The 12,058-nt window shown below is 36.9% G+C and overlaps 2 protein-coding genes across 3 annotated transcripts in view; both read right to left on the minus strand.

Moving 5' to 3' along the window:
* LOC101860979 (cilia- and flagella-associated protein 77) overlaps positions 1 to 8,583 on the minus strand; it is a 12,129-nt gene extending 3,546 nt beyond the window's left edge. Inside the window, exons 1-5 of one of the 2 annotated variants that reach the window (XM_005100662.3) lie at positions 8,406 to 8,583; positions 6,591 to 6,690; positions 5,204 to 5,450; positions 4,021 to 4,123; positions 1,517 to 1,540 (exon numbers count right to left, since the gene is read on the minus strand). In XM_005100662.3, coding sequence (XP_005100719.1) covers positions 1,517 to 1,540; positions 4,021 to 4,123; positions 5,204 to 5,450; positions 6,591 to 6,690; positions 8,406 to 8,501 — 570 coding nt within the window. In that variant the 5' untranslated portion in view covers positions 8,502 to 8,583. The remainder of the gene's footprint in view (positions 1 to 1,516; positions 1,541 to 4,020; positions 4,124 to 5,203; positions 5,451 to 6,590; positions 6,691 to 8,405) is intronic. The other variant, XM_005100663.3, reaches the window with a different exon arrangement.
* A 3,289-nt stretch (positions 8,584 to 11,872) lies between these two features.
* LOC101864304 (histidine N-acetyltransferase) overlaps positions 11,873 to 12,058 on the minus strand; it is an 18,860-nt gene continuing 18,674 nt past the window's right edge. Inside the window, exon 4 of the mRNA XM_005100674.2 lies at positions 11,873 to 11,935. Coding sequence (XP_005100731.1) covers positions 11,873 to 11,935 — 63 coding nt within the window. The remainder of the gene's footprint in view (positions 11,936 to 12,058) is intronic.

Here is a 12,058-nt window from a genome sequence, read left to right on the forward strand (position 1 = left end):
CCCCACCCCAAAAAAACCCAAAAAAAACAACAACAACAAACAAACAGCCCCATATATTTATACATTAACTCAGAAACAAGATGGTGTCAAAGGCTACATTAGAAATGCTAATTATGTTTTTAATTACAAGTTCCAAAATAACCAGCCCAGCTGCCAAGAATATATGATGGCCTAAGCTAGGCAATGTTGTTATTCCTTTTTTTTTCCCTAGTCGGACATCAGGAGATTTTGAGATTAATAAGAATTCACAAACAACATAAATTTCAAGCAAACTCAAACAAATAGTAGTAATCTAGCTTAATGTTTCTCATTCTTTAACCCTGATGCTAGATTTTTCTGAAGTTGCACAAATCAGTATAAAACAATTTTCTTCTAATCAAAATGAACATTCTGACATGCCCTTCTTAATATAACAGCGAACTGCAACTGTCAAAGTAAGCCATACTGCTAAAAGATCGAATGTCATCAATAATCAATTTTTATCTTCTTTGAAGTCCCCTTAAGTTGAAAAACATCCTGTACGTCTCAATTCCAGGGATCTTAAATTCTGAATATAGTAAAAGCATGTTGAAATTTAGAAAGCTCAGCTAAACAGAACAAATCAGACCTGGGTACTATAAAGGAGGTCTTCTAATCACAGTTCTATTGTTCAGGCGCTGTGATGCTAACAAAACATTTTGCTAAACAGGAAAGTAAAGACAATTTTTTAAATTGTAACATTCAGTATCTACTTGTTCAGTGAGCAGTTGTTACACTGTCATGTTATCAAACAAAAAAAATGAGGAAAGACTATGAAACAACTTATTATAATTATAGGCCTATAATAGATGGTGTATACAAGAGTGGAATTCATTCTAAAGGATTTAAAACAGCTACTTCGTTTGATTAAGAACTTTCATTCTAAAGGATTTAAAACAGCTACATCATTTGATTAAGAACTTTTGAGTCAGAGATAGAGTGTTAACCACTTACATCATCATTCAGACAAGTCTCAAAAGCTGTGAAAGATTCCAGTGGTAAGTTCAGATCATCAGTTTTGGAAGTGTTCAAAGTATTGATAATGCTACTGGATGGCTTATAGGATTTGTGCTTGTAACAGAATATAATGTGCATTAGAACTCGGATATTTGAGGACTGGAAAAATAATTGGTGCAACTGGGTATCATAGCAATTATTGAAGCGATACACGAAGAAACCTTTTTTACTGCTAAGCATAATTAGGCAAATGATACAGAAATGTCTACTGAGAGTGAAAAAAAAAAATCTCACAGTATTTGTGAGACTGTTATAAAAACAAAAGGGTCAAATCTAAAAAATATAATACAGACCAGAAAACATAATCAAAGAGGAGTATCACTGGGGTAATAGAAAAGTTTCATGCACTGATGCTTTTTCAAAAAGCAAGTTACAAAAGGGGGTATTTCGAAAGAACATTCGTGCAATGCAAGAGTCTCACACATTCCAGGAACCAAAAACGACTAAGAAATAATTACAATGATGGCTGTCGCTGACTTACTGCGGGTGCGGACATAGCTCTTTTCTGTGGAGGTCAGTTTTGGTCAGGATGTGAATAGAATGGGATCACAGCACACAAGGTAAAAGTTCAAAGCCCAGTCAACTGACGGACTGTTTAAGCGATTCTATTCATACAAGTACAAGAAATTCCATCACCCTCATGCATAATGAAAAACCGACATGCGCAAAAATAAAAGATTTTTAAAAATCCTTACGGTTCTATAGCTTCATTAAGAATATTATGATATTTACAACTGCTATAGAATAGTGTGATTTTATCATTTAAGATCTTTTATTTATTAACACAACCATAGCACAATCACCATTTGAAATTCCTTTCGAACGATGAAAATGGAAAGATATTACCAAGTTGCCATTGAAAGATTTCTTACGGTTTATCAACATTCACATTTTTTTGTGTGGTATTAACAATATGAAATCAAAGCTTCATTTTTATATATTATAAAGGCCTATCTATATATATATAAACACAGAACTTAAAGCAGCTCTTTTAACAGAAAGGACACGTAGGAACGACAGAAGACAGATTGCCCATTGAAACTAAACTGTTAATAAACATGCATGGGTTTAAGCTTCATCTATTAACCACGGCTTGCACGAAGAAAACACAGTCATCTTACCTACTATTAGTTAATACAGTTAAACACAGCAATGCACATTTCAGCACACAATAGCGAGGGATCTTCTATAAGAGTCGCAGCTACTCTCCATCTACGTTGCACAATGACTATAATACTGCAACAGTACTGTCACATACGGTAACACTATAGAGGCACCAACCCTGATCACATTTAAATCTGGTCTAAAACGCATTTATTCAAATGTGTCGCAAGGTGGTGGAATCAGGCGCTGGTCAATTTTAGGGCATGTGGGGTTATTGGTATAACCTAAAAGCTTATTTATTTGCCTTGCTTTCAGTGAAAAAAGTACCCACCTATCTTAAATAGAAGTCAAGATATTTACCATAGAAAGAAGTGAGGTCACCTTTTTTCAGTGGTGAAGTTAGCGAGAAAGTTTGGTAACTTCAATAGCTAATGAGTCCTTGAAAACAAAAAAATGACATATTTTGTGCCTTTAATCAACGTTCTTCAGTAAAATTCACATGGAAATGTTTTTATAAGGACATAAATGGGGTTGAGCAAAAAAACAAAAATTCGATAAAAATTTCCAAACTGACGGGAAAATGCCTGTTTCTCCAGTTTCGTTATTTTGACGAGCACTTGATTTCACCACGATGCCTCACAAAGGCTATTCTACTAACTAATTGGAGTCTTCTATCAACGGCAAGTGTGATCAGTAGCCACAGTAATTGTCTTTCTGTGTACTCGTATGTGTTCTTCGGTCAGATTACAGGTGTATGTATTACAAAGGATCTTTGTACATTCAATGGGCCAATACAAATAAAATATTGATTGGAATCTTATTTTATCGTTAAGCGTCGAGAGCTACCAGAGAGTGGGCGCTAGAAAAAGTATCAATTTCATCAATATCATTATGATGATTCATTATCATTATTATTATTACTATTATTATTATAATTATTATTATTATTATTATTATCATTATTATTATTATTATTACAGAGGCATTCAGGGGAACACCTATACTCTGTCTGTGGGACTTTTCAGCTAGCTTTGTCAATTTAAATACTAGACCAGTAAAAAAATTAGCCCAAAAATTGAAGGCTGCGAGTTTTGCAATTTGCAAAGAATACTCAAAAGAAAAGAAAACCGAAGAATCTTCAAAAAAATTGTATCAAGTAGCCTAAATTTTCGTTTATTTTTTTTATTTTCAAAATTTGGATTTTCGATTCTTTTGTTGTTAGGGAAGAGGAAAATCGTTATGCAAATCACATGAACAAACAAACAAGTAAACCACATTAGAGGACAGAAGATCTTTTTAAAGCCCACATTATTAACCCTTCCATCCCCAAGCGCATATATTTTCAGCAGCGCTTGTACCTCCCTCCGTCCCAAGAGCGTATATTCTCAGTTTCGGGGGGGTACCGAATTCGCGCATTTTTCAAAATTAGCGAACTTGATTAAACTTTAATTTTCTTATTACTTGTTATTTAATCTTTAAAAATTGGTATATGTTATTATCAAAGCTACATTACAAAGATACTACATCACTTTTTAGAAATAATGCCTCTTTTTCAGAAATACTACTGTATTGGCTGGGACTGGGGTTAGGGAGTGCACAAAAATGGCTGGGGCTGGAAGGGTTAAATCATTTGCTCATCATCATAACAGCAAACTCTATAAAAACAGACAACTCTCATTACCTTTCAGCAAGCTAAACGGTCAATGATGTTTTTAAGTGTTATGAAGTCACAGTGAATATCACCAACAATCAAGGTTGAAAACAAAAGACAAAAGACCGAAAATTCAAAGCACTTTTTCCAAACTGTGTAGTAAGGCACTGGGGGTATCGGTATATGGGTCACACATGATGTACCGTGGACTTTTTGACTAAGTCCATTACCTTAATCTCTGCGGAGCGTTGGGCGCTGAGCTGATGTTGTCTGTCCTTGATCCACTTGTCCTGGTACTTGTGCTCCAGGAGGTCAAAGATTGGAGTGGAGGGTCTGAGGGCAAGATATTGCTATGGATTATAATCAGTCCTTGGGCTCGTACACATAATTTGGACTACTTTTGGTTTTAGTAGAGGTTTTACGGTGCTAGCAACTGCGTAAGGTCATGTATGAGCGCCAGCAGATTAGAGGTGTTACAAGAGAGTAACAAATATAAAAAAAGAAGAAGGGGAGATAAGGACGAGACATGTTTGATTGGAAAGAAGAAGGGGAGATAAGGACGAGACATGTTTGATAGGAAAGAAGGAGGGGAGATAAGGATGAGACATGTTTGATTGGAAAGAAGAAGGGGAGATAAGGACGAGACATGTTTGATAGGAAAGAAGGAGGGGAGATAAGGATGAGACATGTTTGATAGGAAAGAAGGAGGGGAGATAAGGACGAGACATGTTTGACTGGAAAGAAGGAGGGGAGATAAGGACGAGACATGTTTGACTGGAAAGAAGGAGGGGAGATAAGGACGAGACATGTTTGACTGGAAAGAAGGAGGGGAGATAAGGATGAGACATGTTTGACTGGAAAGAAGGACAACTTTTTCAGGAAGGTAAGAGCTTGAGAAAGAATAGAAAGATTAGAAAGTAAAATTAGGAATTTTGAAGCCAAGAAAGAAGCCTGCAAGCTGTACACAACAAAAAGTGAAAAGTTTTTTCCCTGTTTTTCTCAAGGCCTAGATCTACCCTTCCATTTCTCTTCAACTCTATCCATACGACTGAAGTCATTTTGTACCCCAGGGGTTGTATTCATCTCATTTTACAATACTTCTAGTGCGAAGATCTCTTTGAAACTTTCAGTATTTCTCAAAAAATCATTTTGACAGTGTACTATGCAAAGCGTACGGATCGGATTAACGAGTAAATTTCCTCTTTGGAAAGTGGGGGCACAGAGTTCCCCATGTTATATATATATGCTAATAAAACATGACGTACGTATAGGGTTAAGAAACATTCTCCTCTACTGATTGACTGGCCATCATAAGACATGAACGGGCAAACTGAGTGTAAATTGTGATAATTACAACTGATTAAAATTCATTCATAAATGGCAGTGCACGTTTTAGTTGTTGCGCTACTTCACCTGCTTGGGATGCCAAAAACCATGGTGGGCGGGAGCCTCCTCGACCTCATCTTCCCGGCCATCTCCTTCTGATCAAATGGCAGGCGGCGGATGTCATGCGTGGCTCTGTAGTCGGAGTTTTCTGGAGCTTTCACCAATCCAGCAGCGATGGAAGCTCTGTTGAGACTCATGAAGTCACGCTCAGTGGCAGACTTTGACTTTGTCGCTCCTCCTTTGGGGAGATAGGTGCCAGTCCAGCCGCGGAGAGCTGAAGAACCAAGTTTGCAAACAGAAATTGTCTTAAAAAGATAAGTCGTCTTTTCTTCATACATGCACCTCACACATTTCACAAATTTCAAAGCCAAATGCCCTGAATCAGCATGAGAATCATCTTGATCTATTCATTAATCTATCCCTTATCTTGTCAACAACACTATGATTTTTAAACCACAATGAACACTTTCAGAAAATTAGGGGAAAATCAGATTTAAGTTCTTTAACAAAAGTAAGTAACAACTATATTTGAGGCTTTTCTTTAAAGTTTTATTGACCCTGAGTATACGATGGGCCAGTTCAGCTGGCACACAGCATCACACTGCTGCATTTTACAGTCACTACAAAAATCTACGAAACTCCAACACAAAATAAAACTGTACGTTTATTGCAAAGATAATTCACTTTTTCAGAGTCTAACATTTATTTCATGCAAATAGCTTAAATAAGATTGTGTTTTGGTAAGTTTGTGATGCAAAAAAATTGAATTGTAAAATTGTTTAGTTTTAGTTTTACTAGGAGTTTTACTGGAATTTATGCCCAAATAGGTCATATAAGTGCAAAAAGTAGAAGTATTACAAGAATGTAACATAAAGAAAAGAAGTAGATATTATATGTTTGTTTGTTTTAGTAAAGATTTTTCAGCGCTCGCAACTGCATAGGGTAATATGAGCGCCAAGGGATGGATGACAACAAAGAAGTCTTTACAGGGAATCTGGCTTATTCTGTTCACCTCTCTAACTTAAACAGTACAAAGTCTGTTTGGACTTTCAAGGCACCCCGGAAATAGCGGGTCACAAGAGAGGGTCAAACATACAAAAGAAAAAGAGGAAAATGACGATAGTAAGGATTAGGAAAGAAAAAGCAGCAGTTCCGTGTTGTAATTCAGGCACAGTTATGAGCATCTGTGCATAAAAACGAGAAATGTCCCCCCTTTGGGAAGGGCCTAAAGACACTTCAGTCAGTGGCACTGAATCGGGGGAGGGAGATATTATAAGGACATTGGATCTTTGATAGGACCGAAGAGAAAACAACACTAGAACTCTCGCCAAACAACCATTCACTGAATTGGCTGTGTTCAAAGATAGAAAAGCCTTCCTATAATACTTAGAGTTAACGTGAGGGTAAGAGTTACCGTGGGCTGCTGTGTAGTCCCGTCTGTCGTTGGGAAGGCCATATGTGAAATGTTTTCCTGGCAGTTCAAATCCTCGAGTTTTCACACTGCCAACTTTGTCCTAGGGAATGAGTTTTATGCAATTCAATGTAAATAAATGCATATTATTCTATACTTTCCTGATAACTTCCAAAATATTACATTCATAATTCAAAGTCTAACCTGCTGTAATGGCCATCTGAGCATGACAATCACCGGTAAAAATGACCACCTATCTCTTCCCTACTTGTGTTTTGGGGGGGTTTTCTACATTATAAAGACACTATATTGTCCAAAATGCCCACCTGCCTAAGACAACCATTTTTTCAATACAATGGGTGGCTGTCTTGGACACTCTCAGCTGCACCTACGTTTCAGTCCAGATGAATTAACCTAAAGTAAAAAAGTACTGTTCAACGTCAGAAACAGGGATCGAACAGTTTCCACACTTCGCATTAGACTAATTTCTACTGAATTTTTACTTGAAATGCTTCCATCTAATAAGTATGTTACAATAGAATAAAGATACTGTAGTCTTAAGTGTGTGAGAAATATTTCAGAGAAAGTAGAAATGTTTAAGTAATATATATTAGTTTTATCACTGTATTACTTGCAACAGACTACCAGCTTCTGAGGAGTAACAGTTCGGCATTTCTCCATTGCACGAAGAAGGCCTAATTTCGATTCCCAACATGAGGGGAGAATTTTAATTCGGTATCTTGGTTTTTTTCTTTGATTTTGTACCCTTCTCAGCATGGGTTGGCCCTGACAGGCAAATCAATCAAAGCTCCTAAATTATCTAAACTATGTCAATGGGGGAGCGAAACACCTATAGACATACAGAAAGAAAAAAATGAATGGCAATAGACTTTAACTTTAACAGAACAGTAGGCTACATATATAACGCTTCCCTCCTGCGGGCTGACATGCAGGGTCCTCCGGAAGCTGAAATGGTAAAGCTTCCATAAAGGGGGTGATAAAAACAAATTATATTGATCGCTAGGCCTACCTCTCTGAGAACCTGCCTTCAAAAACTCAAATAACATAACGGTAGCATAAACCAAATTTTCTCTTAAGTAGATCTACCTAACTTTTTAAATGAAAAGGAAAAAAAGATAAATTCTTTTACTTTTTGGGTTGATTTGTTTTAATACTCCCATGCTTGAGATTTTCCTCATCACCTACAGGCTACAGGTAATTTGAGATTTTCTACATCTCCTACAGGTAATAATTGGCAGTCTAGGTCTTCTAAAACACTATGTCAGCTTTGAGTGTTGCTTTCTTGTGTTGCATTCATCAACCTCTTTTTCATCATAAATCATTCAGTCCAAAACTATTGAACGTCTGTCAAAATTGGAAGCATAGGAATGCACCTCAATTATGGTAACTATAACCTGTACATCTTCCATAGTGTTGTTATCATGTATCTCAGGTATTTGAACTTGTTGACTTCTTCCTATAAAATTGTATTAAATATGCCCTTCTGGTTTCTGGCCTTTAAAATTAATAAAGATCTGTCTCTCTGTAGACTACACTACAGCGCACACTAGGCTCCTCTTAACTCTTACAACATAAAATAAACACCTGTTAATTAATACTAGACTTAAATCTACACTATCATTATTATAAGTTGAACAATTGAAGTAACTAAGCATGCAATATGATCTAATTAGCATGGTATATTAATACTACTAGATATCTAGATCTAGATCTAATGCATTAGTAGGCAACTAACTATTGTGATGATTATGGTCATGGTGAAGGAACAACAATTCAACGATAATATTGATAACCTACCCGTAAATGCAGCTCATTGTACAGCATAGTATTACGCTGATCACCAAGAACATTGGTGGCTGTAAAGTCGAAGGGTCCCTCCATTTGGGTTGCCATTATGGTTCGTTATATGACTTGTATTCCGAACCGAAAACACAGGACAGGCAACAAGAGGAGATTCTGAAAGGAGACGAAGCTACCTTTGTTTCCTTGGTTACAACTTCCGGAACATGCGTAACAGAACGTTTCCGCTGCCACGGGAGAGCGCTGTTGTTATTTTACTATTCCTAGAAGCACAGAGTATTGTCCCTTCTTTATAGCTAATAGAAAGTGTGTGTGTGTGTGTGTGTGTGTGTGTGTGTGTGTGTGTGTGTGTGTGTGTGTGTGAGTGAGTGAGTGTGTGTGTAGGTGTGTGCACGCGCGCGCACGCACGCGCACGTGTGTGTGTGTGTGTGTGTGTGTGTGTGTGTGTGTGTGTGTGTGTGTGTGTGTGTGTGTGTGTGCGTGGCTCAGCTGGCTTTCTGCTTCTCAATTATACGTATGGCGCTGGTTCAAGCCCCCAGTTGATCGTTCACGAACTTGATTTGTTTGTTTGTTTCTTTCTTTCTTTCTGTCTTTCTTTATGTATTGGAATAAAGAGATGTTCAATGATATGATAAAAGTCATTTAATTTTAATGCAAGGTAAAATAAAAAGAAACAGACAGGTAAAAACAATTTAGATAGAACGAAAGAAAAGAAGTAGGATCTACCAGTGGTACCCTCCAACCACCCGCCATGCGCTAAGGACATTTGAGGAGTTTTCATCAAGTCTTTCTATCAAACTTAGCTCCGTCATGTCTGACCATAGTGTCAAATCGGAGGTCCTGAATCTTTTACTTTTGTTTTTAGTAAGAACGTAAGTGAATGTGTGAGTTTAAATTAAACTTTAATGACCCTATCAACATATTAGTGGGGCGGGGGGGGGGGGGGGGGGGGGGAAAACTGACACCCCCAATCAATTTTCCCCCTCTTCCGATTGCACCGGTTAAACCCACATGAGAAGCGGAACAGATTACACAAATGGGTCATATAAGTGCCAAAGTAACATACAAAGAAAAGAAGGGGGGAAGAGAGAGAGAGAGAGAGAGAGAGAGAGAGAGAGAGAGAGAGAGAGAGAGAGAGAGAGAGAGTTTTATGGTTGAGAGCGATACAACATTCCAGCAGACAGATGGAATTACTCGGTAGTAAAAAAAAAAAGAAATTTCCAACACGAGATTAAATGTGTGTCTCCTGCGTGTGGCAGCGAAGTACCAACATGCCACGCGATGGAATGTATCAATGTAGACATAGAGCAGGTGCCTTTGCACTGAACCTTTTTCGAGGGGCATTTAGCTTTGTGTAAACATTCCCGACTGCATTTAATGAAAAATATGCACCGCACTCGTGACTTTTCACCTTCGCCTGAGTAGGACTAGCGCTTAACTAAGGATGAGTCATCAAAATAAGGGCTCTATCTGACAATTTAGTTTTCATAACAGTTTTATGGCACTTGAACTTGAAACAAAATTGCCAAACAAGTGCCGAAGATTAGAAGTGTTACTTTAGAGTAACATAACACAAAAAAGAAGGAGAGATAAGGGCGACAGAAGTTTGATAGGAATGAAGGTGCAAACCACTTCAGAGCCTAGAAGTACCCAGAATAGAAACTGACTAAGAGAAGTAATGACAACAATACATAATAATATTATGTACTCTGGCCCATATTATGCGTTGTTTATCAATGTCACTTTTTAGTAGCTACAAAAAGAAGTAAGAGGAACATACCGCAGCAAAGAGTCCACAACTCCAGCTCCACACGATATGGGCGCAAAGCCACCTTCATTCTTTTTTTTTTTAAATCGTAATAATTATGATTTACAAATCAAAAGCTTTAAATTAATTTACAGACAAGTTAAAGTCAAGGCTTTAAATTTATTGTGGCTAAGTTAATAGTTAGTTCCAACTCAAAAGTAATGTCAAGCAAGTGTCGGTGACACAGGGTTTACGGTAGAGGTGGGCAAAATCCGGATAACCCAAAAGGATAACCGGATAATTCTCAATGAAACATTATCCGATTTCAGACTCTTAACTCTCTTTCCTGACCCGTTTGCCGAAGTGGGTGCACTCTTTTGTTGAAGTGATGATTACCCGTTTGTCAAAGTGGTTCTAACCCATTTGCCGAAGCGGTTCGTATCATATTTTTAGCCGAAGAGGTGCACTAAAATATTATCCGGATTTTGCTGAAGCGACTCATTGCCCAGCTCTAGTTTACGGTAACTTTACATGGGTGGTCATTGGGATTGTGTCGTCGAGCAAGACACGACACAACCTTGGCTTAATTTTTTTTAAGGGGGGGGGGGGATATCAGGGCGCTGCACAGTGGCGACCTGTCCCCATCGTTTTGTTTTATCCTAGAAAAATTCTGAAATTATGCAAACTGAGCCCCAAAAAATGTTAAATTATGCGTATCTGTTAATTTTAACAAAGAATGATAAAGGAAAATAATATAAAATTATGCAAAAAAAGGATCAAATTTTGCTAAATTATGTAGGGTGTATAAAACCACGGGGACAGGGCGACCAGCAATGGCATGTTTGTAGTATTAATTTTGTTTATGTAATTTAAGCCTATTTGTGCATGTGTGTAATTGCGTATGTATGTATTTCTAATTATGTATTTGCGTATGTATGTATTTCTAATTATGTATTTGCGTATGTATGTATTTCTAATTATGTATTTGCGTATGTATGTATTTCTAATTATGTATTTGCGTATGTATGTATTTCTAATTATGTATTTGCGTATGTATGTATTTCTAATTATGTATTTGCGTATGTATGTATTTCTAATTATGTATTTGCGTATGTATGTATTTCTAATTATGTATTTGCGTATGTATGTATTTCTAATTATGTATTTGCGTATGTATGTATTTCTAATTATGTATTTGCGTATGTATGTATTTCTAATTATGTATTTGCGTATGTATGTATTTCTAATTATGTATTTGCGTATGTATGTATTTCTAATTATGTATTTGCGTATGTATGTATTTCTAATTATGTATTTGCGTATGTATGTATTTCTAATTATGTATTTGCGTATGTATGTATTTCTAATTATGTATTTGCGTATGTATGTATTTCTAATTATGTATTTGCGATGTATGTTTGCCATTGTAGCCAAATTTCCCCATGGAGATCAATAAAATGTCATTTATTTTATTTATTTGTATTATTATGGAAGCATCTGTCAACGTCTGGCGCTGGCGAATGCAGCTACATAGGAGAATATTAATTTTTAATTTAATGGGGAAAGAAAAAATAAGGATTTAGATCATTGTGGCTTAATTCTAGCAAAGAAGAGTTTGCCATGTTTTGAGCATTTCCATTTGTAGATCTGCACATCTTGCCGGTTTCTCTCTTGGCTTCAGCCTGTCTACTGTACGAATTATTCGTGAAGCCTGCTGCTATGTGTTGTCCTCTGTGAATGCTCCTCTCCAAGAAGTGTGTCTATGATCAATGTTGAAGTCCTTCAGAGACATTTAGCATGCTTGTTTTTGTTTTCAAAATTCCTATGAATCAAAGAGATCATGTTTTTCCATTTCTCTCAAACATTTTGTAGTCTGTTTCAACTTCAAATGGATGGCGGAAAG

The sequence above is a fragment of the Aplysia californica genome, unplaced genomic scaffold (assembly GCF_000002075.1).
Source record: "Aplysia californica isolate F4 #8 unplaced genomic scaffold, AplCal3.0 scaffold00255, whole genome shotgun sequence".
NCBI lineage: Eukaryota > Metazoa > Mollusca > Gastropoda > Aplysiida > Aplysiidae > Aplysia > Aplysia californica.